The 27463-nt window shown below is 38.8% G+C and overlaps 1 protein-coding gene and 1 long non-coding RNA gene across 3 annotated transcripts; both read right to left on the bottom strand.

The window, feature by feature from the left end:
* Positions 1-1383: 1383 nt before the first annotated feature.
* Positions 1384-5190, bottom strand: LOC110930602 (transcription factor bHLH91). Of its 2 annotated transcripts, none has more exons than XM_022173937.2 (4): positions 4285-5190; positions 2518-2973; positions 1976-2116; positions 1384-1625 (listed from the first exon to the last, which is right to left on the bottom strand). In XM_022173937.2, the coding sequence occupies exons 1-3, from the start codon at positions 4993-4995 to the stop codon at positions 2015-2017; spliced, it is 1269 nt and encodes a 422-aa protein (XP_022029629.1). In that variant the 5' UTR covers positions 4996-5190; the 3' UTR covers positions 1384-1625; positions 1976-2014. The 2 variants fall into 2 exon arrangements, with proteins under 2 accessions (XP_022029629.1, XP_022029628.1); XM_022173936.2 differs by having other exon boundaries at positions 1997-2116.
* Positions 5191-9589: 4399 nt separating this feature from the next.
* On the bottom strand, positions 9590-27380 carry LOC118489203. Its single transcript, XR_004886745.1, has 4 exons — positions 26480-27380; positions 26279-26385; positions 25373-26189; positions 9590-9958 (listed from the first exon to the last, which is right to left on the bottom strand). It is a non-coding gene; the product is annotated as an uncharacterized LOC118489203 (long non-coding RNA).
* Between the last annotated feature and the right edge of the window lie 83 nt (positions 27381-27463).

Here is a 27463-nt window from a genome sequence, read left to right as displayed (position 1 = left end):
CGCCTCCTTCTCTCTCTCTCTCTCTCTCTCGTCGTTATCTCTCTCTCTCTCTCTCTCCGACTTTCTCCCTCTCTCGTCTGATGACGATGATGACGTTGATGGTGGTGGTTCCGGCGGCGGCGGTGGTGACCACCGGAGCTCCGGTTCCGGCTCCGGTTCACCCTCTCCATCTCTCGTCTGATCTGTATATATATATGTATACATTATATATATATATATATTATATATTTTAGAATTATATTAATATTTATACATTTTACTTAAATGGTCCTTTATGTTACAAATTTACACAATCAGTTTTTATTAACAAACCGACTTAACTGGGTTATGATTTTTGGACTGAAATGGCACCTTTCCAGAACGTCGGGGAGGAAAATGACGCATTTTTGAAAAATGGACTGAAATGGCCAAAGTGACCAAACCACAGGGACAAAAATGGCAGTTAACTCAAATATAAAAAACAAAAACTCAAAAAAGACAAAAAGAAAAGAAAAGTCAAATGGTCAAATCACTATTCATAAATTTTGCTAATTGTATTATAGTTTGTAAATGTAAATTTGTAAATTGCCTCCGCGTTGTAGCGGAGTTCTGAAAAAAATATACGTTTAAACGTAGATCAACTGAAAACGTACATAAAAATAAGCACGAATACGTATTATATTTGACCCAACTCATTTCAGAAAAAAAAAATTAACTGAAAACATAGACTAATGTAGAACGTACATAATAATAAGCATAAGAACATATTACATTTGACCCGACTCATTTTCAGGAAAAAATTACGTTAAAACGTAAATCAACTTGAATTTATATCTACATGTACAATATAAAAAATAAACATGTAAAACTCAATTATAAAGTCTTTAGAAAATTAAAAGGTTCTAAGTTTCCATTCTAAAAGTTGATGGTAAAAATATAAAAATATAAAAATACAAAAGAAAAAAGATAAGCAAAAAGACAAATTAAAATGCAAATGCAACTTCTAATTCTATCACAGGCCAATTTGGTGATAACACTTGAATCAATAAGGTTTCATAGGCCAATTTGATAATAACACTTTTTTTAAAGGTGTGAATTATTCGCGAATGTCGGGAGGTATAGCATATGTTGTTTTAACTGGTTCCGCGCTAGAGAGCCGCCTCGCACAATAAATCCCCGATTTAAACCCCTCAATGAGAAACCCCTATCACCCAGATTCGAACTTGAGACCCAGACTCGAACTTGAGACCTGGAAGGGAAAACTCACCCAAACCTATTATAAGTGGAACTTAAATAGCCGTGGCCACCACTAGAGCAGTAGTGATAACACTTGAATATACATATAATATAATATCAGTTTAAAAATTTGGAAGAAAATAAGAAAAAAGATTATACCACATTATAAAGAAACCAAAGGAAGATATTCATCTAATATCAAATTGAACCCCAATCCATTTCCAAGCAATCATTCATAAGTCCAACTAAAGTTACCCCTATTTTATTTCTTTTGTGGTAAATTGTTCCTATAACAGTGTCACTTTAAATCCCAAATTCTATGAAAAAATTCATCTTGATGTCTTTCTTCAAGAGCCTCAAGACATGTTAGTATCCAAGCAAACAAGCAGCCCATCCAATCCTTCATAAATCTGCAAAATAAGATAATAAAAAGTAAAAACATTGTCATTATATAATCTATTAAAATGTTAATAGACAAACTTATAAATTTAAAATAAACTGTAACTAAAATGGGAAAAAAAATATTCTTTGAGAAATTCTATAAAAAAGAAAAAAAAAAGAATTGGGAATGTCATTAGACATTAGTGATTCCATATGAAACAATACTGCCACCTCAAAGAAGAAAAAGGCAGATAAGCATGCAAGTATGCATGCCCAAATGTAGAAACATCATGTAAAAAGTATCTCCCTCTTCTTCTTCATTGGGTGGATTGTACTTTATGCAGAAAATACTAGTACATTGTGCATAAGAAAGTTGTACCTTTTGCAGTAAAAGTTGTACCTTATGTTATTTCTCTACCTAGTAGCTAGAAGTGACTGGGATAGTTGCATATTGTTTGTCCACCACCTCAATTAGCTTATTGGCTATAGCACTTGCATAAACAGAGGACCCTTCACAAATCTGCACATGTCATACAAATCATAAACCTTTACTAAAAGAACCAATCAACATTTTGAACATACACAAATAGGTTTTCATTGAAAAAAAAGAGTAAATTACGATTTTTGACGCTGTGGTTATATCATTTTTACCTTTTTAGCCTAATTTTTTTTTAACATCTGAGCTTCCAACGTCTTTTTTTCTAAACATTTTGGCCCCTAACACTAACCTCATCTATTAAATGTTAGGGGCCAAAAGGGTTGGAAAAAAAGACGTTGTGGGCCAAAAGGGTTAGAAAACAAAACGTTGGGGGCTCAGATGTTCAAAAATTCTCTTTTAGGCTAAAAGAGTAAAAGTGATATAACCACAGGGGCAAAAATCGTAATTTACTCAAAAAAAAAAAAAAAAAAAGAAAGTTGTACCTTGGTATTGAACAAATAGCTATAGAAATCACCAATGAGACCACCAGCAACATGATGAAGATCCAGCTGAAGATCATCAAGAACTTTTGAAACAAGCAACAAACAATTAATCCTCTTTTGCTGCACCAATTTGATTGTAACCTCATCATCAATGATTCGAACATCGATTTCAATGTTCTTGGATTTCCTCTGCAGCCATGAACTCCTCATGGTAGAAGTTGAATTACCATTATAAGCTTGCTGATCATGACCAGCATCACCACCACCGCCGCCACTACCACCGCCATGAGTGTAAATACTCTCGACGTCTAAAGTCGAATGGTCTTCGGTTTTGTGTTTCTTGACCCTGCCTCTATTGCATCTCTTCCTCTCCACCAAAATCTTCAGTTCCTCCACAGTCCTTTTGAGTTCATTGATGTACTCAATCCCATCTCCGACAATAGATGCGCGATCAGCCTTTTGTTCATAATCGCAACACACCGACAAGTAATTCAACACGAAAACAAGTTTCAAATGAATCAAAACTGTAAAACTGTGATTAAATTCAACAAAATATTAAAGGGTCTCGACCAATATTTTCATAAACTGACTATGGTCATCGAGCCGGCCGCCTTACTGGTTCACTGAGAGACCGGATTTAAAATTTACATGACATGATACATAATTTAAACACATAAATATATAATGAATTTAAAATAATATATGACAATACTTTACTTTTTAAATATATTTACGACTTATATAACAAGCTTAAAAGTAGTAACTAAATCATTATCCTCGTTCTGATCAAAAGCCCTAAAACATCGGATTGTAATTCGGAAAAAAAAAAACTTAACTCCGTTAAGCTATTTTAACGGCGGACTATTTTACAAAAAAAAATTGACCAGTTCGGATTATTATCGGCCAATAACTGACTTGTGATTATTATCGGCCAAATTGAGTTAGGTGAGGTTATTTATTACCAATTTGCCAATAATATATGACAATACCCCTTTACTTTTTAAATATATTTATGATGTTAATAAAATATGACAGCTTATATAACAAGTTTAAAAGTAGTAAATAAATCGTTAAGATAGCCAATGATCTCTAGATCAAGTGGTGGAAGGCTTGCATTTCTCTTGAGAGATGCAGGTTCGACTCCCACTTGGTGCAGAGTGAGGCATTGGTGGGCAATGATAGGAGACCCAGGGAAACCTGGGTTGGATCCTTGAGCCAAACGGGTTTTACCGGTAATTTCACCGTCGTGCCTACGGGCGGGTGGGTTACCGGGTTTTCCCCGGAATTGGTGGTGGACTCGGGTTACTCTCGGAGTACTCCGTTTGTCCAGTGGGTGCCCCGAGAGTGCTCGGGATTGAGTTTGTTGGCCGTTCAAAAAAAAAAAAAAAAAAAAAATCGTTAAGATAATTTTAGTACGAAAAAACAAAAAAAAAACAAAGGATTTCAAACCCTACCAACCGGTCTGGTTCCCAGCCCGGTTGATAGCCAACCAGTTCAAATAAAAGCGGTCCAAATACACATTAAATAAAAGCGGTCCAAATACACACTACCGGATCAACCATTTCAAATAAAAGCGGTCCAAATACACACAAACAGATCAGAAACATGTCCGGTTTTCGTGTTTAGCCAGACCGATCCGTTTCTGAAAAATTATTATAAACCAAAGTTTCATACCCATAAGTGTGACCCATAAAAGGAACAAGTTACATATTATTCAAAATGTTTTACATACCATATGTTGATAATAATGAGAGAAAAACAAGTTACCTTAGTGGGATTTGGGATCAACTTTTTCAACGCATCATACTTGCCCCCCATTTGTTGCCTCCTATGTTTCTCAGTAGCAAAATGTTTAGTATCTTTCCCATTACCTTTCCCACCCCCAAACTCCAAAACACCATCCCCTTCATACAAATGATGATTACTCTGTTCTCCCCTCTCCATCTCCATCTCCATTTCCCCGAAAACCGACCCGCAACCGCTTAAATTAAACCCACAATTCAGCAGCTCTCTAAACAACGGAGCCTGTGGTGGACCAACATTCACATTCACAGGCAACACCGGGTCATACACCACTTGACCCGAATTCTGATCAATCCGGGTCGGGTCAGAAAAACAGAGTGTTGATGAACATTTTGGTAACTGAAACAAATTCAAAAGATCTGGTGGTGTAACTGCAATTTGATTAGACAAACAGTTGTTAATGTTAACGTTATCATTGTTTCCCATGAGAATTTGATCATGGAGATTGCTGTTATTATGGTTCCAGTTAATTTGGTCGATTCGGGTCGGGTTTTGGTGGTCCATTTCGATGTTGATCAGGTGTTGGTGATCTGCAGGGGTGAAATTGGGGATTTGTGGGAATTGGTGGAAGTTTGAGAGGTCGTGTTGATGATCGATGAAGAGCTGTTGGTGATGGGTTGAAGAATTTGGATCGAAACAAGCGGTTGATTCGAACATGTCTGGATTATCCAGCATTTTGTTTACAGGGAGATGATGATTGATGAGATAAAGTTGAATAAAATGAGTTTTTGGTGTATGTTTGAAGATACCCACAAGAAGAAATTAGCAAATCGCCATGGAAACAAAAGGAATTGCAGGTGTGTGTGTGTGTGTGAGAGAGAGAGAGAGAGAGAGAGAGAGAGAGAGAGAGGGAGAGAGAGAGGTAGGTTGAGAGTAGGGGAGTGGAAGTGAAGATGAAAGTTAGAAACTTTATTTGTTTATATAAATTGGGTAAATAGTAAGAAAGTGTTATATTTGTTTATATTTTTATCTACTTTTCTAACAATATATGTAGTAAGAAAGTGTTATATTTGTTTACATTTTTATCTACTTTTCTAACAATATATGTAATGTGTTTATTTTTTTATACAACATTAATTAAATATTTAATTTTGTTTAATTTTGATTCATGTTGAGTGGTTAAATTTAAGCCATATATTTTGTGTAAGACCTATAAATTAATCAATAGAAGCATATATAGTGTTATGTAAAAAGGTATTTTAGTTGATAAAAATTATTTGTATACCATTAAACTGATTTATACAGTATATATAACGGTATAAAAAACAAATAACTTATTAAAACTTAACTAATTGTGTTTAAAGGGATGAATCTATCAAGAAATTTGTATGTTTGGGTTTAATCTAAACATGAACAACTCGGTTTTGAGTCAAACCCTCAAACACATTTAGCTAGGCGGGCAATATTCGGATTGACCTAACAAATTCGGGTTAGCTTCTTATACGCATAAGTTCATGAAAAATTATGTCATAACTTAAAATGATAAGGTATCATAGCTAAATATAATGATAATTTGTTTATACATATATCGTATTTTTTATTATAAATATGTAATAACAGAATATTAATAGCTAAACATAAGCATAATTTGTTTATATATGTTTCATATTTTTTATTGTAAATATGTAATAACATAGTATTAATATGAAAAAGTAAAATTGAATAAACGTTTCAAGTTAAACGAGTTATATCTGTGCCAAAACTCAAAAACTAACGCGGTGGTCGATTTTATATGTTTGGCACTTTTTTTATTTTTATTTTTATTTTAGGTTCGTGTCAATTTGTACGTTTGGGTTTGGTCTAAACACGATCAACTCGGTTTTGAGTCAAACCCTCAAACACATTTAGCTAGGCGGGCGATATTCAAATCAACCTAACAGATTCTGTTTTGATTCGGTTTAGCTTCTTATACGTTATAAGTTCAAGAAAAATTATGTCATGACTTAAAATGATTAGGTATCATAGCTAAATAAAAGCATAATTGGTTTATACATATATCGTTTTTTTTTTTTTTTTTGTAAATATGTAATAATAGAGTTTTAATATGAAAAAAGTAAAATTGAATAAATGTTTCAAGTTAAACAAGTTATATATGTGCCAAAGCTCAAATACCAGTGTCGTGTTCGATTTTATATGTCTGACACATTTCTTACTACTTTTCTAACAATATATGTAGTAAGAAAGTGTTATATTTGTTTACATGTTTATCTACTTTTCTAACAATATATGTTTTTTTTTTAAACAGTGACTTTCTTTTTGAGTGACTCAATGTCACACCGTCTAAACAGTGGCACTAGGTAAGATCTGCTCAGACTACGTTTTTTTAACCGAGCCCGCGCTAGGTTGGTCAGACTTGGTTACACCGTTCCTCCGGAAACCGTATTGCCTCCACACGAGATGTCTTGCTAAAGTAACAGCCGGATGAAAATCGGGGTGCCGGCTAGTGTGTTTATATTTTATACAACATTGATTAAATATTTAATTTATTGTTTAATTTTGACTCATGTTTAGTGGTTAAATTTAAGCCATATATTTTTGTGTAAGACCTATAAATTAATCAATAGGAAGCATATATAGTGTTATGTAAAAAGGTATTTTAATTGATAGAAGTTATTTGTATACCATTAAAACTGATTTATACAGTATATAGAACGGTACAACAAACAAATCCAGTAATTTATTAAAACTTGACTAATTGTGTTTAAAGGGATTAACCTAACAAGAAATTTGTATGTTTAGGTTTAATCTAAACATCAACAACTCGGTTTTGGGTCAAACCCTCAAACACATTTAGTTAGGCGGACGATATTCGGATCGACCTAACAAATTCGGGTTAGCTTCTTATAAGTATAAGTTCAAGAAAAATTATGTCATAACTTAAAATGATAAGGTATCATAGCTAAATATAATGATAATTTGTTTATACATATATATCGTATTTTTTTATTGTAAATATGTAATAACATAGTATTAATATGAAAATGTAAAAACTGAATAAACGTTTCAAGTTAAACAAGTTATATCTATGCCAAAACTCAAAAACTCATGCGGTGGTCGATTTTATATGTTTGGCACTTTTTTTTTATTTTAGGTTCATGTCAATTTGTACATTTGGGTTTGGTCTAAACACGATCAACTCGGTTTTGAGTCAAACCCTCAAACACATTTAGCTAGGCGGGCGATATTCGGATCGACCTAACAAATTCGGGTTAGCTTCTTATACACATAAGTTCAAGAAAAATTATGTCATAACTTAAAATGATAAGGTATCATAGCTAAATATAATGATAATTTGCTTATACATATATCGTATTTTTTATTGTAAATATGTAATAACGGAGTATTAATAGCTAAACATAAGCATAATTTGTTTATACATATATCGTATTTTTTATTGTAAATATGTAATAACACAATGTTAATATGAAAAAGTAAAATTAAATAAACATTTCGAGTTAAACGAGTTATATCTATGCTAAAACTCAAAAACTCATGCGGTGGTCGGTTTTATATGTTTGGCACTTTTTTTTAGGTTCGTGTCAATTTGTACGTTTGAGTTTGGTCTATACACGATCAACTCGATTTTGAGTCAACCCCTCAAACACATTTAGCTAGGCGGGCGATATTCAAATCAACCTAACAGATTCGGTTTAGCTTCTTATACATATAAGTTCAAGAAAAATTATGACATGACTTAAAATGATTAGGTAGCATAGCTAAATATAAGCATAATTGGTTTATACATATATCAAATTTTTTATTGTAAATATGTAATAATAGAGTTTTAATATGAAAAAAGTAAAATTGAATAAATGTTTCAAGTTAAACGAGTTATATATGTGCCAAAGCTCAAATCCCGTGTTCGATTTTATATGTCTGGCACATTTTTTTTTTCAGGTTCGTGTCAATTTTTAGTTGTGTGAATTCGTTTTAATGATATAAAAAGTTGTGATTAAAGACATAATGAATTGAAATGTGTAGCTTTCAGTTGGGGAAAGAGGTTACCGAAACAGGTAGGGAATGAAACTCTGTTAGTGAAGGTTTATGGGTAGGACCCATATTCTGTTATTTTATTGGTTTGATTTTGTACAATCATTATGATTTTCTTAGGTGAAATTTTGTAAGATCTTAAACCGTTCTTATTATATAAAACTAGCGGTAAGACCCGTGTGCAAACACGGGTCGTTTCTTATAAAACCATGCATAACATATTTTAACAGAAAGTATAAATAGGTGTATAGATATTGTAATTTTTAGTTTAGTTTTTCGTTTGATTAATATTAAAACTCTGTTTGAGGTATCTGCAATTCTGTTTGACTAAAGTCAACCACTGTTTGTAAAGGGTAATCTCTCTTACGCCAAATCACTGTTTCTTAAAACTCTGTTTATAACCAAACAGAGGTTTCAAACATATGTTTCTCATACTACTGTTTGAAATCCTAACCTCTGTTTCAAAAACAGAGATTACAAAAGGAAAAACAAACATCTGATTGACCAAAAGTGAACATACATTTAACCTTTGTTTTCAAAAACCAAACCTCTGATTAATAAACAAATTTTAGGTTTCAAAAGACTGTATCATTTGTTTGAGGTATGTAAAACTCTGTTTGACTAAAGTCAACCACTGTTGGTAAAGGGTAATCTCTATTTCGTCAAATCATTGTTTCTCAAGACTCTGTTTGTAACCAAACAGAGGTTTGAAACATATGTTTCTCATACCATTGTTTGAAATCCTAACCTCTGTTTGTAACCTCTGTTTTAAAAACCAAACCTCTGATTAATAAAAATATTTTAGGTTTCAAAAGAGTGTATCATTTGTTTGAGGTATCTAAAACTCTGTTTGACTAAAGTCAACCACTGTTGGTAAAGGGTAATCTCTGTTTCGCCAAATCACTTTCTCAAGACTCTGTTTGTAACCAAACAGAGGTTTCAAACATATATTTCTCATACCACTGTTTGAAATTCTAACCTCTGTTTTAAAAACCAAATCTCTGTTTCTAACCTTTGTTTTAAAAACCAAAGCTCTGTTTGTAACCTCTGTTTTAAAAACCAAAGCTCTGTTTCCTAACCTATGTTTGTAACCTCTGTTTAAAAACAAACATCCAAAGCTGGTGGCATTGATAATCTCTTCAAGACTCTATTTGTAACCAAACAGAGGTTTCACTTATATATGAAAGTGATAATACTTTCATGTATAAATCAAGGCAGAAGTGGCATTACGTCATCCCTTTTTAACAGTATAAACTCTGCAAGTTTTAAACTAAACTTGTACATCCAAAAGTTGACACAACCTTTTATTTTTTTATTGCTAGATGTCAACAACTTGAACCACAAACAACATACTCAAAGAAAACTCAAACCCCTAACTAAACGAACCACACCGATCTCATAATAATTTCAGTTTACTTCAACCTGCCACTCATTCTTCCTTTCCTCTGCCTTCACCTTAGGAACCATAATTTTCAGCACACCATTCTTCATCTCTGCTTTCATCTCATCGAGTTTATACGCATCAACGGGCCGATCAATTCTGTTGGAGTATCTACGCGGCGGTTCTTCTTCGTTCTCAGTTTGTTTCTCTTCCTCCGCTTTGAAGAGGAATGGAGAGTAATCACACAACAATCTGGCCCTTCTTTGACTGTTACTCCCAACTGAAAAGGTTCCAAGGGCAAAAAAGACTTTTAGCATTAATTGATGTCTGTCGTTAGTGACATGCAAAACCTAATTAACCTAGGTAGCTAGGGTAAGCAGGGTATCGAATCCAGAGGAGGTTGTGGAAAGTGTGTAATGCTCAGTTTTGATTAACTACTAGTGAAAAAGTAAAACTCGATTGCTGGTTTGATTGTTTGATTAACTAACAAACTACGAAAATGCGAGGTTGTAAACAGTTGGAGAGAACAATGGTTCCTCCAGATTTCAGGTTTTGCAGTAACTTCAATTATGTGTTTAATCGAACACTTACATAGACATAAGTGGACTAACCTAATCAACTAATTGTGATAACCAAAGACTAAGTACTCCGGTCAATACATAACGGGAGGTTATCTAGTGGTTACCAATCACAATTACCAACCCTAATCCCATAACAAATATATCCCAATTACTAGAACTCTCGGGAACTGAATGATCAAAGACTAAGGTTAAGCAAATGCAATCGATTACAATTAATCAACTAAATCACAAGTGAAAAACATCGAGTGCTTAGATCACTGAGTCAAACGATTGTCACCAAACACATAAAATTAGTTAACTTACAAAAACCCTTCATCCGGAGAAAACCATACAAAAGACTAGCCGCTCATGTCAGTTGAATGATCTTCAAAGCCTTCTCTCTCTTCATGCCCTCCTTACTGCCGTCGAAGATGTGTTGAGAATGATGTATCATGTTGATAAAATAATATCCCTCCGAATCCAGCCCACATAGTCCACATAGCCCCCTCAAAAGTCTTCATATCTCTTCGGCCCAAAAAGGGAAGTCAACACGATCCAAGATGTCGGCCCATTATCAAAGATGATATATCTGATGTTGACTTATCACACAAGCTCCAAGATGAAGTCTACGTGGATATTTGATGATGATATCAATTTGTGTTGTTTGCAAATTAATAATAATAATCATCCCCCAAACACGTGATGATGATGATTCTCTTCTGTTTCCCTAGTCACGTGTGATGTTGATGATATTGATGATGAGTGATTTTTTTGTGATTTGAAACCCAACAAAAGAACCCCCACTTGCTGCCAACTATTAATATTGTGTTCATAAGAATTCCACAAAACCCACTTTGGCTGCAAGTTCACCACGTGACTAAAGGCTGCCCATTATCGGCCCAATCAACATTCCTCTCTCACCCAAGCATGTGCGCCCCACTTAATGATGATGACGTTATTAAAAGGAATAATAACCTTCAAGACCCACCAAAAGTCTAGCCCATGTGCGGCCCAATCAAGCCAACCGCCCAAAAGAAGTCAACAACACAGCCTCCAATTATATGTGTAGATACATGGGCCAAGAGTCCAAAAACTGTCGCCAAAATGTGATGATTATGTTCTTTTATCAAAATCGGTCCAACTGTATGCGTGTATTTGTGGATGTATTTGAGGATCGATGATGTGATGATGATGATTTGACTTTGTTTTTGAATTCTCCACTCAAGTCACGTGCATCATAATAGGGGTCTTTTAAGAATCCATTTCAATTCACATGCATGCCATCATACATACACCGTGGCTTACGAATTAACACCGTAGGCTACGGTTCAATGTTTCTGTCCATTTGTGTTTATGTTGACCGTAAGCTACGGAATTCAACCATAGGCTATGGTTGACTTGGGCTGGACTCTTTTGGTTAAATTTTAACTTTCATTTAATTACCCATCAACCCCTAAACTTCATTCTTGTGCAGCTCTTGTATATTCAAGCAACCTTTTCGATCCGAAAATATCGCGAATAACGCCTTTGGCTATGTTTATCATCCACGGGGGTTCATCACCATCTTTAAACTCTCTAACTTCACCATATTACGTGGTTTACCTGTGAAATTACAAACACACGTAGTTAACATATTCCAAACGTATAATCACATAAACGGCAATAAATCACACAAAATATGTACGTTAACACTCGGATTTCACAACCTCCATCACATCCCCACACTTAACATTGATTGTCCTCAAGCAACCATCATACACATTATTCACCTTATTAACAAATCACCATTAAATCCCTTACCGAATTAACAATTTAAGGTCCCAAGTCATACCCATCCAATAGACTAACACAATCGAGATTGACAATCTGACAGATAAATGATACGCATTTAAAACAGCTTAAGACTTACCTAACTAAAACTAACATGCTTATGATACTACACATGCCACACGCCTCTCACAATGATCACTCCTCTTGGCTCAATCAAGACTAGCATGTAATGTGCTAGTATATATTTCACTCAAAACCAAATATGCTACTTTGCAATCATAAGCTTGAATAGCAATCATACCTCCACTGTATCAAATAACGTAGCACATATCAAAAGGACTTTTGGGTTTTGGGTTTAGGGTAAAGGTAAGGATGTATTTTTGGATTTTTTATGTTTAGATGGCGAACACAAACAAATACCAAACCATGACAACTTTATTCACAATAACTACTAACTCATGGGTTATTTTTCTACCCATTTATTTAACACAAATAGAACAATGATTTTTTTTCTTTCTTTTCTTTTTTTTTCTTCATAACATACTTGTCATTCATAGTTGGTAATCAAACAGGTCAAACAAGGTATAACAAACGAAAGGTATAAAGGCTCAACATGGTTAACTAAGGTGGGTGGTTAAACAATCAACAAATAACACAATGGAAGGGATCCTAATGCCTTTATCATTTATGTGCGTACGCTAAACCACAGTCTCGGCACGTATCAAACCACACAAGTTCTAACACAAAGCAACATATGGCCTACACTCAGCAAATGAACATTTATAGCAATTTAACTATCAATCTAAGTAGGCTCAAATATCTCACCGAACAAAAGGAATAAGGGTTACCGACATATAGCATGTGTAATTCCTAAAGCATGTTACCCCTAGTTAGGCATCTCTTCTCAACTATTTTTTAAAAACATGTCAGAAATACTCTCATGAAACTTAAAGGGACAACCATGACTAGAGATCTAAGTTAGTTTAATATCAGTAGGAACCCTTTAGCGATTGAAAATGTTGGTTTTCATGTAGTTCAAGCATACTTGAGACAAGAATTTTTTTTAAATTTTTCAATTTTTTTTCAATTCCAACCAATTCAAGCATTTAAAATCATCAATCTTACCAACCCTCTCTCGAGTTACCGCATCCCCACACTTGGGATACATTGTCCCCAATGTATGGTGCAATTTATAATCTAGACTCGAGAGATACCACCCGCAAACCATGAACGGCTAACAACTAGACGACTCAACACAAAGAAACCACTCCCGACACAAAGACTCACACCACCAAAAACACGAAAACAAATAAAACACAAGATAGAGAGACACATGGACCTGATCAGTAAATCAGCAGTGTCGGTAGTGATGCAGCTGCTGTGTTGGACAGAGACGCAAACTTCTCTTGGATTCTCTGATATCTCATCGGGGATGTTGCCAAACATCCCCACACTTGAATCGTTGCATCCGCGGGAATTAAACATAGTAACCTGCCAAAACAGAACCAACACCAAAACAAAACAAAACAAAACAAAAGAACAAATACAATACAATACTCTACATCCTCGGGCTGCCTCCCGAGAGCGCTAAGTTTAAAGGTCTTCAGCCAGACCGTACCTGATATGCGCTATGGTGGTCTCAATGCACACTTACCCCTTGCATTTCCCATGAATGCCTGGTACCTGACATCACTGATCCAGCAGGGTCTAATTTTGATCAAGATGTCCACTGAAGCACTGCAATCCGGCCTCAATCCACACTTTCCTACCGAGTTCCCAACATACACTCGATAGTTTACTCTCCATAAACGTTTCTTTTTATTCAATATCAGCAGATAAGTTGGATTGTTGCACAACCACTTTATGATGATCCGCCCGATGTCCTTCACCGCCACCTTCTTCATCTCTATATGTGCATCCCCACACTTATTTTGTGGAGTATCTTCTTTCACGTCATCACCTTCTACAATTTTCTCCACATCTGACTGTTCAACAATTGGGGGAATCACCGGTGTGGTATTAACCTCCACAACCTCATCCCTTACTTGAGAAAGAGACATCTGTAGAGACACCCATCTATCCCTGGCTTGGCGTTTTTCCATTGGAGCCATTCTTGGCCCATCGTCCTTCACTTCAACCATCAAAAGGTTATACTTCGTAATCCACATCTCCAACTGGTCCTCTCTTGACAAGTCAGGTTTCGCCAATTGCTCTTCAATGTATGCCAGCTCTCTTTGTCTTCTATATTCCATAAGACTTCTAAATTCGGGTGATTGATAGTAACTATCTGACTGGGGTGCACATTCAGACTCACCCTGATCAACTGTATACTGGGTATGATAGGCATCCTGATAGTGTACCGGATGGTCTTCATAAGAAAATTGAGAGTATTCATTATAAAATGGTCATACTCCTCTTGGTAACTCACGCTTTGTACCATCCCCGGATCATAGCTACTCTCATACCATGTCTGCTCATCATAACAATAATTTGTATCTGATTGGTAATCATACGCAACTCGCTGCGAATCAGAATAAGAATAGTATGGGTGGACATCATCATCAGAATAAAAATCCAACTCATCTGCTCTCCTTTGTTCGTCCTCACACATTTTCCGGAACACAGGACAATCGTCACGCGTGTGACATGGACTACCACAACCTCGGCATGACCAGTAAGCACTTTCCATAATAAGATCTGCAATAAATCTGCACAGACAAAACTAGTATACCCAAGGTAAAAGCAAACAGTGGAATATGTGACGAATAAGATACTATTTTTAGATTTTTTTTTTGAATTTTTTTTTATCTATTTTATATTTTTTTAAACTAAAACTTAACACTAAACACTTTGCGCACGCCTCCCCGGCAACGGCGCCATTTTGATGTCTGTCGTTAGTGACATGCAAAACCTAATTAACCTAGGTAGCTAGGGTAAGCAGGGTATCGAATCCAGAGGAGGTTGTGGAAAGTGTGTAATGCTCAGTTTTGATTAACTACTAGTGAAAAAGTAAAACTCGATTGCTGGTTTGATTGTTTGATTAACTAAAAAACTACGAAAATGCGAGGTTGTAAACAGTTGGAGAGAACAATGGTTCCTCCAGATTTCAGGTTTTGCAGTAACTTCAATTATGTGTTTAATCGAACACTTACATAGACATAAGTGGACTAACCTAATCAACTAATTGTGATAACCAAAGACTAAGTACTCCGGTCAATACATAACGGGAGGTTATCTAGTGGTTACCAATCACAATTACCAACCCTAATCCCATAACAAATATATCCCAATTACTAGAACTCTCGGGAACTGAATGATCAAAGACTAAGGTTAAGCAAATGCAATCGATTACAATTAATCAACTAAATCACAAGTGAAAAGCATCGAGTGCTTAGATCACTGAGTCAAACGATTGTCACCAAACACATAAAATTAGTTAACTTACAAAAACCCTTCATCCGGAGAAAACCATACAAAAGACTAGCCGCTCATGTCAGTTGAATGATCTTCAAAGCCTTCTCTCTCTTCATGCCCTCCTTACTGCCGTCGAAGATGTGTTGAGAATGATGTATCATGTTGATAAAATAATATCCCTCCGAATCCAGCCCACATAGTCCACATAGCCCCCTCAAAAGTCTTCATATCTCTTCGGCCCAAAAAGGGAAGTCAACACGATCCAAGATGTCGGCCCATTATGTGACACCCCAGGAAAACCAGTGAACAATACAGTCTACCTAGCTTCCTCAGTGAGTGCATACCAAATTTCGGGACGAAATTTCCAATTAGTTGGGGATAATGTGACAACTCGTACTTTACCGACCCTTGTATTACGTGTAACTGTTGATGAACTTATGTGATACTATTAACTGATTGAATGTTACGTGATTACTTGTGTTTACGAATACGTTACTTGAACCGAATGCCCAACCGAACACAAGCCCATTCGGGCCACACACTAGACTCGAAACCTCGGCCCGAGTGAGGTTTCGGCCCACACTCCTTATGCGTACATGATACATATACCATTAGGGTTAATTTTTCACAAGCTTTGCAAACAAGAACACACACACGCACAAACTCTCTCTCTCTCAACTCGGAACCAAGGGCTGCCGAAGTGATACACGCATCGAAGCTTGTTGAATCCGGATCCCTTCTCTCCATCTCGGTTAGTTTGAGTTTATGATTCTCTGTTTTGTTGTGATGTCGTGTATGGTTTGATCAATCGGTCCAAGTATATGTTAAACCGATTAGAGTTGCATGATATTAAACTAGGGCCGGTTAGATTATGTTGGCCGATTAGATTATGTTGTTTATGCTTGGTCTTCAGATTGATTGTATGATGATAGATATAATCAGGTTTTGTATGAATGATAATCGGTTAGGTTGCATGCTAGTCCGATGATATGTTTATGACTCGGTTTAGATTTGTGTGCTAATCCGATTAGTTGTTTGATGCTGTTATGAACATGCTAATGATGATGATTGTGAAGGTGTTATGAATATGATTGAATGCTGAATAAACATTGTTTGATCTGATTTCCGAAACTGCCTAAGTTGTTTGCTAGAATCACGGAATGACTGTTACAGGAATTATGGAAACCAGTTACACACACACGGTTGCGACTCAGATTGCGAGTCAAAACCTCACAGTCTCGACTCGAGACCACAACAGCACAAGCCGAGACCATGGTTGCGAGTCCCGTTGCGACTCGTAACCGGACCATGATGAGCCGAAATCACCATTGCGACTCGCAACCTCCTGTTGCGACTCGTAATCTCCTGCTGTGACTCGTAACTCTCGGTTGCGACTCGAGATCGCCGGTTGCGACTCGAGACCACCTTTGCACGTACACCGTTTTGGGCCTTCACTGTCACGGGCCCAATTGGTTAGGCCAAATGATTGGGCTTATGATTGTTATGTTATTGGATTGCTTATCTGTTTGGGCTGATATGTTGTTATGGGCTATTATTGTCATTGGGCCGGGTTATGATTGGGCCGAACACTTAGATTGTTTATCGGATTGCTGATACGTATACGTGTTTGCCATGATTATACGTGATACAATATACATGCTATATACGAACCTGACTTGTATACAAACCGTGATAGGACGTGGTTGACCATTTACTTGCTACCTGTATTCTTTGTGTATCTGCCGAGCAAACCAAGGTGAGTTCACACAGCCAAGGCCTGGGGTTCCCAGGGTGGGAATGGGATTGAATGAATTATACGTACATGCTTAGTTAATGGAACTTAAGGATACGAGTCCTCAGGGTGAGGATGGTGAATGATAATATATGGCTAGACTGGTATACCTACTTGAACAGATCTTCGCACACACGCCAAGGGTTGGCTGCGATCATTATGACTGATCTTCGCACACATGCCTCGGGAGGGCTGCGAACTAAACATGTTAGAACTTCGCACACATGCCAGGGTGGCCAGCGATACAAATATACATAGTCTAGGATATTTGGGAGTATTAACCCAAATCTTCGCATACATGTCGAAAGGGCCCGCGATACGAACCAATACTATACATGAACAATGAACGAACTAATACGATGCATGATTAGATAAACGAACGCAATGCTTGCTATACCAATTCTATTACTGAACTTACTTTCTGTGAACTCGCTCAACTAGTTGTTGACTCTCTGCTGCATGCCTTGCAGGGCCTTAGGTACTTTATGGAGCTTGCACAGGGAGGAGCAGGTCGTTGTGGGCAAGGGATCGTGAATGCTATTTTAACACTTATGATATTTCATACGTTAACACTTATGTTTGAGTTTTGCTTAAATGCTTCCGCTATACTTAACTATATTACACGTTCAATATGATTGGTGGTTAAGATCCTGGTCAGTCACGCCTCCAAGCGGTGATACTCCGCGTGTGGATTTTGGGGGTGTGACAGATTGGTATCAGAGCCATTGGTTATAGAGAACTTGGTTTTAATATGGGAAAACGTTTTTATTAAAACCGGACTATAACCAGAACAGTGCTCTCAACGATCCACAACGACGCTTCGCTCCACGTGCAAGACTCGACATCCTAGGTAATAAGGTTTATGTTTATTGCCTGTTTGCTAGAACTGCTTAGAACTTTGCTCGCATTACGTTTAGATACACATGATACTATAGCATGAGAATCCCTACATGCTTACACTTTTCTGTCATCGCCCTACTCGCGAACCACTCTCATTTACGTTACTTTTTACTATGAAGATCATGTCTGGACGAATCAACATGACTCAAGCCCAGCTAGAGGCTCTCGTTCAAGCTCAAGTTGCTGCGGCACTTGCAGCTGCTCAAGCAGGTAGTATACCCTGTAGTCATAACTTACGCTAGGATCTTTAGATCCTGCATTCCTAAGCTAGCCCTTGTATTTAAACTTTGCCCTATTCATACACAATAGGTCAACCAGCGCAGCAAGTTTGCACCTTTAAGAACTTCATGGACTGTCGTCCAAGTACTTTCGGCGGCACAGAGGGGGCAGTGGGACTCCTCCACTGGTTTGAGAAGCTAGAGTCAGTCTTCGAAATGTGTGAATGCCCTGAGGCTCGCAGGGTGAAATACGCCACTGGCACGCTAGAAGGAATAGCACTAACTTGGTGGAACGCCCAAGTTCAAATCTTAGGGTTGGCAGCTGCTAACGCCACACCCTGGAACGATTTCAAGGAACTCATCAAGCGTGAGTATTGTACGCGTGAAGACATTCACAAGCTGGAAGACGAGCTGTATAATCTGAAAATGATTGGGTCAGAGATCGAAGCGTATACGAAACGGTCGAATGAGCTGGCCGTTCTGTGTCCAACTATGGTGGACCCTCCATACAAGCGCATCGAGATGTATCTCAAGGGGTTGGCACCAGAAATCCAGAGCCATGTTACCTCGGCTAATCTCGATAACATCCAGGAAATCCAGCGTCTCGCTCATCGCATCACCGACCAGGCAGTGGATCAGAATAAACTGCCTAAGCGTGTCAGCACTACTGCTACAGTCACTCCAGCTGCTACTTCTGCTACACCCAACGACAACAAACGGAAATGGGATGGGGATTCCAGCAGGGGATCAGTTCCCGATCAGTCTCAAGCACAGCAGCGCAGGACGAATGACTACCAGAATCCGAGTCAACAATCATCTGGCAGTCAGGAGCAGGGTGGATACAGGGGAGTACACCCACTATGTAACAAGTGTAACAGGCACCATAGTGGAAGGTGTCGCAAGGAACGTTGTCAGAGATGTTTCAAGATAGGGCACGAAGCCAAAGATTGCAGGAGCTCACGACCTGCAAACCAGAACCAGCAACTTCCACCACCAGCTCCTCAGAACCCACAGCAGCAGCAGCCACAGCGTGGAAATCGGGGATGTTTCCAGTGTGGGGCAGAAGGTCATTACAAACGCGATTGCCCGCAGTTGAACCAGAATCAGAACCACAACAATAACCAAGGCAACGGGAACAACAACAACAACAATGGCAACGAGGCAAGAGGCCGAGCTTTCGTGTTAGGACGAGGAGACGCAGTGAACGATATTTGAACTTATAACTCGTTTTGGGATTTTCATTATTATGTCTCTGTTACTCAAACAAAGTGTGGTTTGAACATAAATCGTATTGGGTTTTATGGATTATTTTAACTACTATACTTTATGTTTGATATGATGGATGGTTGATATATTTGAACGCACCTGCCGTATTTAAGGACCTTATGAACAGGGTGTGCAAACCCTACCTAGACAAGTTCGTCTTAGTATTCGTGAAGTCCACTTCTTAGGCCACGTAGTGAACAAGGATGGGATCCATCCATCCAAGGTAGACTCGACCAGAAACTGGCCTGCACCACGTACTACAGACGGTTTACGCAGGGATTTCTCAGAGATTGCTCAGCCGCTTACGCTACTGACACGGAAGGGTGTTACCTATCGCTGGAGAGAGCCCCAGGAGACTGGTTTTCAGCATCTAAAGGATAGGCTCTGCAGTGCACCTGTTCTCTCCTTGCCAGAGGGCACAGACGACTTCGTGGTTTATTGTGATGCATCTATTCGGGGACTTGGATGTGTGTTAATGCAGCACGACAAGGTTATTGCTTACGCCTCTCGTCAACTCAAGGTTCATGAACGCAACTACACGACGCACGATTTAGAGCTGGGAGCTGTTGTTTTCGCGCTTAAGATATGGCGACACTACCTGTACGGTACCAGGTACACGATTTACACCGATCACAGGAGTCTCGAGCATATCCTTAAGCAAAAGGATTTGAACATGCGTCAACGGCGATGGGTTGAACTATTTAGCGACTACGAATGCGCCATCAAGTACCATCCAGGCAAAGCCAATGTTGTGGCTGATGCCCTCAGTCGGAAAGACACTCTACCACGGCGCGTGCGAGCGCTACAGCTTACGATTCAGTCTAGCCTTCCTGCACAGATACGAGATGCTCAGGCAGAAGCACTGAAGCCCGAAAACGTCAAGGCTGAAGCCTTACGCGGCTCACAACAGATGGAACAGAAGGCAGACGGCGCCTACTATGTAACGGGGCGTATTTGGGTCCCACTTTATGGCGGTCTACGTGAACTTGTGATGGACGAAGCACACAAGTCTCGCTATTCGGTACATCCAGGGTCGGATAAAATGTACCACGACATCAGCACTACTTATTGGTGGCCTAGTATGAAGGCCCACATTGCTACGTACGTTGGAAAATGTTTGACCTGTGCGAGAGTCAACGTTGAATATCAGAAACCAGCTGGCCTACTTCAGCAGCCTAAGATACCGCAATGGAAATGGGAAGAAATTTCCATGGATTTTGTTACAGGCCTACCTAGATCCCAGCGTGGGAATGATACTATATGGGTGATCGTGGATCGACTCACCAAGTCTGCACACTTCCTAGCTATAAAGGAAACGGATAAGTTCTCCACTCTCGCAGACATCTACCTTAAAGAAGTTGTTTCGAGGCACGGGGTGCCCACCTTCATCATTTCGGATCGCGACGCACGATTCACGTCAGAGCTATGGCAAGCGATGCATAAATCTTTCGGCTCACGATTAGACATGAGCACAGCATATCACCCTCAGACGGATGGGCAGTCTGAGCGAACGATTCAAACACTCGAAGACATGCTTAGGGCATGCGTTATAGACTTCGGCAACGGCTGGGAAAAGCACCTCCCTTTGGTGGAGTTCTCATACAATAATAGTTATCACACCAGCATACAAGCCGCTCCATTCGAGGCATTGTACGGGCATAAATGCCGGTCACCTCTCTGTTGGGCAGAGGTGGGGGATAGTCAGATTACGAGTCCAGAGATCGTAGTGGACGCCACAGAAAAGATTGCACAGATACGACAGCGCATGGCGGCAGCACGCGACCGTCAGAAATCCTACGCGGACAAGCGTAGAAAGCCTTTGGAATTTCAGGTCGGGGACCGGGTATTACTGAAAGTCTCACCCTGGAAGGGTGTGGTACGTTTTGGCAAACGGGGCAAACTGGATCCACGATATGTCAGACCATTTGAGGTCATAGAACGAATATGCAGGGTAGCCTACAGATTGAACCTACCAGCTGAACTCGGGGCAGTTCACAATGTCTTTCATGTGTCGAACTTAAAGAAGTGCCTATCAGATGAAAACCTCACCATTCCTTTTAAGGAACTTACTATCGACGAGCGGTTGCAGTTCGTCGAGGAACCAGTAGAAATCACGGACCGGGATGTGAAGGTCCTCAAACACAAGAGAATCCCTCTTGTCCGAGTTCGTTGGAACTCCAAACGTGGCCCAGAGTACACCTGGGAGCGTGAAGACAGGATGACAGAAAAGTACCCCCAGTTATTCGAAACCAACGCAACCACTACTGAGGTCGAAGCTACTACTTCGGAATTTCGGGACGAAATTCCAGATCAACGGGGGAAGGATGTGACACCCCAGGAAAACCAGTGAACAATACAGTCTACCTAGCTTCCTCAGTGAGTGCATACCAAATTTCGGGACGAAATTTCCAATTAGTTGGGGATAATGTGACAACTCGTACTTTACCGACCCTTGTATTACGTGTAACTGTTGATGAACTTATGTGATACTATTAACTGATTGAATGTTACGTGATTACTTGTGTTTACGAATACGTTACTTGAACCGAATGCCCAACCGAACACAAGCCCATTCGGGCCACACACTAGACTCGAAACCTCGGCCCGAGTGAGGTTTCGGCCCACACTCCTTATGCGTACATGATACATATACCATTAGGGTTAATTTTTCACAAGCTTTGCAAACAAGAACACACACACGCACAAACTCTCTCTCTCAACTCGGAACCAAGGGCTGCCGAAGTGATACACGCATCGAAGCTTGTTGAATCCGGATCCCTTCTCTCCATCTCGGTTAGTTTGAGTTTATGATTCTCTGTTTTGTTGTGATGTCGTGTATGGTTTGATCAATCGGTCCAAGTATATGTTAAACCGATTAGAGTTGCATGATATTAAACTAGGGCCGGTTAGATTATGTTGGCCGATTAGATTATGTTGTTTATGCTTGGTCTTCGGATTGATTGTATGATGATAGATATAATCAGGTTTTGTATGAATGATAATCGGTTAGGTTGCATGCTAGTCCGATGATATGTTTATGACTCGGTTTAGATTTGTGTGCTAATCCGATTAGTTGTTTGATGCTGTTATGAACATGCTAATGATGATGATTGTGAAGGTGTTATGAATATGATTGAATGCTGAATAAACATTGTTTGATCTGATTTCCGAAACTGCCTAAGTTGTTTGCTAGAATCACGGAATGACTGTTACAGGAATTATGGAAACCAGTTACACACACACGGTTGCGACTCAGATTGCGAGTCGAAACCTCACAGTCTCGACTCGAGACCACAACAGCACAAGCCGAGACCATGGTTGCGAGTCCCGTTGCGACTCGTAACCGGACCATGATGAGCCGAAATCACCATTGCGACTCGCAACCTCCTGTTGCGACTCGTAATCTCCTGCTGTGACTCGTAACTCTCGGTTGCGACTCGAGATCGCCGGTTGCGACTCGAGACCACCTTTGCACGTACACCGTTTTGGGCCTTCACTGTCACGGGCCCAATTGGTTGGGCCAAATGATTGGGCTTATGATTGTTATGTTATTGGATTGCTTATCTGTTTGGGCTGATATGTTGTTATGGGCTATTATTGTCATTGGGCCGGGTTATGATTGGGCCGAACACTTAGATTGTTTATCGGATTGCTGATACGTATACGTGTTTGCCATGATTATACGTGATACAATATACGTGCTATATACGAACCTGACTTGTATACAAACCGTGATAGGACGTGGTTGACCATTTACTTGCTACCTGTATTCTTTGTGTATCTGCCGAGCAAACCAAGGTGAGTTCACACAGCCAAGGCCTGGGGTTCCCAGGGTGGGAATGGGATTGAATGAATTATACGTACATGCTTAGTTAATGGAACTTAAGGATACGAGTCCTCAGGGTGAGGATGGTGAATGATAATATACGGCTAGACTAGTATACCTACTTGAACAGATCTTCGCACACACGCCAAGGGTTGGCTGCGATCATTATGACTGATCTTCGCACACATGCCTCGGGAGGGCTGCGAACTAAACATGTTAGAACTTCGCACACATGCCAGGGTGGCCAGCGATACAAATATACATAGTCTAGGATATTTAGGAGTATTAACCCAAATCTTCGCATACATGCCGAAAGGGCCCGCGATACGAACCAATACTATACATGAACAATGAACGAACTAATACGATGCATGATTAGATAAACGAACGCAATGCTTGCTATACCAATTCTATTACTGAACTTACTTTCTGTGAACTCGCTCAACTAGTTGTTGACTCTCTGCTGCATGCCTTGCAGGGCCTTAGGTACTTTATGGAGCTTGCACAGGGAGGAGCAGGTCGTTGTGGGCAAGGGATCGTGAATGCTATTTTAACACTTATGATATTTCATAAGTTAACACTTATGTTTGAGTTTTGCTTAAATGCTTCCGCTCTACTTAACTATATTACACGTTCAATATGATTGGTGGTTAAGATCCTGGTCAGTCACGCCTCCAAGCGGTGATACTCCGCGTGTGGATTTTGGGGGTGTGACACATTATCAAAGATGATATATCTGATGTTGACTTATCACACAAGCTCCAAGATGAAGTCTACGTGGATATTTGATGATGATATCAATTTGTGTTGTTTGCAAATTAATAATAATAATCATCCCCCAAACACGTGATGATGATGATTCTCTTCTGTTTCCCTAGTCACGTGTGATGTTGATGATATTGATGATGAGTGATTTTTTTGTGATTTGAAACCCAACAAAAGAACCCCCACTTGCTGCCAACTATTAATATTGTGTTCATAAGAATTCCACAAAACCCACTTTGGCTGCAAGTTCACCACGTGACTAAAGGCTGCCCATTATCGGCCCAATCAACATTCCTCTCTCACCCAAGCATGTGCGCCCCACTTAATGATGATGACGTTATTAAAAGGAATAATAACCTTCAAGACCCACCAAAAGTCTAGCCCATGTGCGGCCCAATCAAGCCAGCCGCCCAAAAGAAGTCAACAACACAGCCTCCAATTATATGTGTAGATACATGGGCCAAGAGTCCAAAAACTGCCGCCAAAATGTGATGATTATGTTCTTTTATCAAAATCGGTCCAACTGTATGCGTGTATTTGTGGATGTATTTGAGGATCGATGATGTGATGATGATGATGATTTGACTTTGTTTTTGAATTCTCCACTCAAGTCACGTGCATCATAATAGGGGTCTTTTAAGAATCCATTTCAATTCACATGCATGCCATCATACATACACCGTGGCTTACGAATTAACACCGTAGGCTACGGTTCAATGTTTCTGTCCATTTGTGTTTATGTTGACCGTAAGCTACGGAATTCAACCGTAGGCTATGGTTGACTTGGGCTGGACTCTTTTGGTTAAATTTTAACTTTCATTTAATTACCCATCAACCCCTAAACTTCATTCTTGTGCAGCTCTTGTATATTCAAGCAACCTTTTCGATCCGAAAATATCGCGAATAACGCCTTTGGCTATGTTTATCATCCACGGGGGTTCAGCACCATCTTTAAACTCTCTAACTTCACCATATTACGTGGTTTACCTGTGAAATTACAAACACACGTAGTTAACATATTCCAAACGTATAATCACATAAACGGCAATAAATCACACAAAATATGTACGTTAACACTCGGATTTCACAACCTCCATCATTAATCAATAATGGGTTGAAGGTTGTTTAAGAGTAATTATGACTATAATATTAATGATTAATGACTTGTACCTTTCTTAGTTTTGAGCAAATGGTGAATGATCGATCGGAATGGGAGACGGTAGCGGTCTTCCTACGATGGATCTGATGCATCTAGAGCATATAATTTCGTGCTTCCATTACTTGTTTAGAACAAAATCTGAAATAACATCAACTTAATGCGATTTACTCATCAATCAACCAATAAACACATGCATCTCACAAAGCTAAACAACAACAATTTATCGACAAATTAGAAGAAAAACCTTGGTAAGAAGATGACCGAGGACTCAGATTTGTTCAACTTTCGGCGACTGATCGATCGGAATGGGAGACGGTGGCAGTCTTCCTACGATGGATCTGATGCATCTAGAGCATATAATTTCGTGCTTCCATTACTTGTTTAGAACAAAATCTGAAATAACATCAAGTTAATGCGATTTACTCATCAATCAACCAATAAAAACATGCATCTCACAAAGCTAAACAACAACAATTAATCGACAAATTAGAAGAAAATATTTGGTAACGAAGATGGTCGAGGACTCAGATTTGTTCAACTTCCGGCGACTGATCGATCGGAATTGGAGACGGTGGCGGTCTTCCTACGATGGATCTGATGCGATCGGAGCCAAGGCAGTTATCTCGCATCATTATTCCACTGGAATCTGCTCATCGAACGAACGGTGTCGTATCTCGGAGACCTGGAATCTATACGTATCGTCTGAAGATTAATAACTGAATTAAAAACAGTAATGAAATAAATTGAATAAATAAAATAGTAAATTTGAATTACTGATAGGTGAAAGCGGTGGAGACGCCGTGAGGGAGGGTTGCAGCCACCGAAAGTCTATAGAAAATAGAAAACTGATTATTCGCATAAAACTAACCAAACTGATTATACACATAATATAAAAACATAGAAAACTTGCAAGTTACCCCAAATTAATGTCAACGTAAACACAACACGCCTCCACTCTACGCGCTGCTTCTAGCAACGTCTCCGGATCATTCGCACAAAACTGAACAAACAACGACCGATCTTCCTACAAATTCAACACCTAACAAATTCACTATTAATAATGTCTGATTAAAACTAATAAATTTAAACCAAGTAAAATGTATAAACTTATAAATTACCATCAGCGTTATGTTGACTCGATGGAATCTGCAAGTACAGCTGATATGCTTCTCCATTTATGACAATAATCACAACACACCCAAGCAACTTTAAATGTGGAAGAAAGCAGCTTTAAATCATCATATGCAAGATTCGCTTCACGTACAACACTTGCATCTTTACCAGCACAGAACTGTTCTCCACAAGCACAGTAGCTAATGTGCTTACATTTTGATCCAAAGCTTTCTGAAAACAGATGGAGAACTGGTCCTAAAGGATGTAAATGGAGGCGTAGTTTGGACCACTAACATTACAAGAAAATCTGTTGTGGGCATGAACATGAATGATGCCGGAAATTTGGTGTTGTTCGATCACCAGAACTCGGTAGTTTGGCAATCTTTTGATCACCCAACAGCTGCTTTGTTACCTGGCCAAAAGCTGTTTACAGGCCATCAACTAAAATCTAGTGTTTCTTCAACAAATTCGTCGGAAGGTATCTATACTCTCCAAGTCACGGATAAAGGTTTGTTTATTTATGTTGAATCAAACCCACCTTAACCCTATTAGAGTAGGTTTGTCTATCCATATGACAATGCTACAAAGGAAAGAAAAAGCTACATTAGGTTCTTGAATGGGAGTTTGTCACTGTTCATTCATTCTTCCGAGCCGAGTGGTCTTGATATTGCGATTAACATACCTCCAGCATCATCAACTCAGTATATGAACCTCATGCTAGATGGCCATTTCAAGTGTGGCAATCTGATTCTTTTGAGTGGACAATGGTATCTGATGTTACCATGTTAGATGATTTTGAAGAAGAGTGTGATTTCCCTTTAGTTTGCCAAAGATATATAATTGATGTATAATTATTATTTGAATAGTATTGTTACCTTCCTCTTCCTCCTCCTCTTATATGCTGGCTTCATGTTGATCGATCAACAATAACACAACCACATATAGTCAGTTATGTAAAATCAATCATTTGAATGAACGAATGAAGAATA

Source organism: Helianthus annuus, chromosome 17 (genome assembly GCF_002127325.2).
Source record: "Helianthus annuus cultivar XRQ/B chromosome 17, HanXRQr2.0-SUNRISE, whole genome shotgun sequence".
NCBI classification, from domain to species: domain Eukaryota; kingdom Viridiplantae; phylum Streptophyta; class Magnoliopsida; order Asterales; family Asteraceae; genus Helianthus; species Helianthus annuus.
The sequence above is the reverse complement of the archived record's forward strand: the minus strand, read 5'-3'. Positions and strand labels throughout refer to the sequence as shown.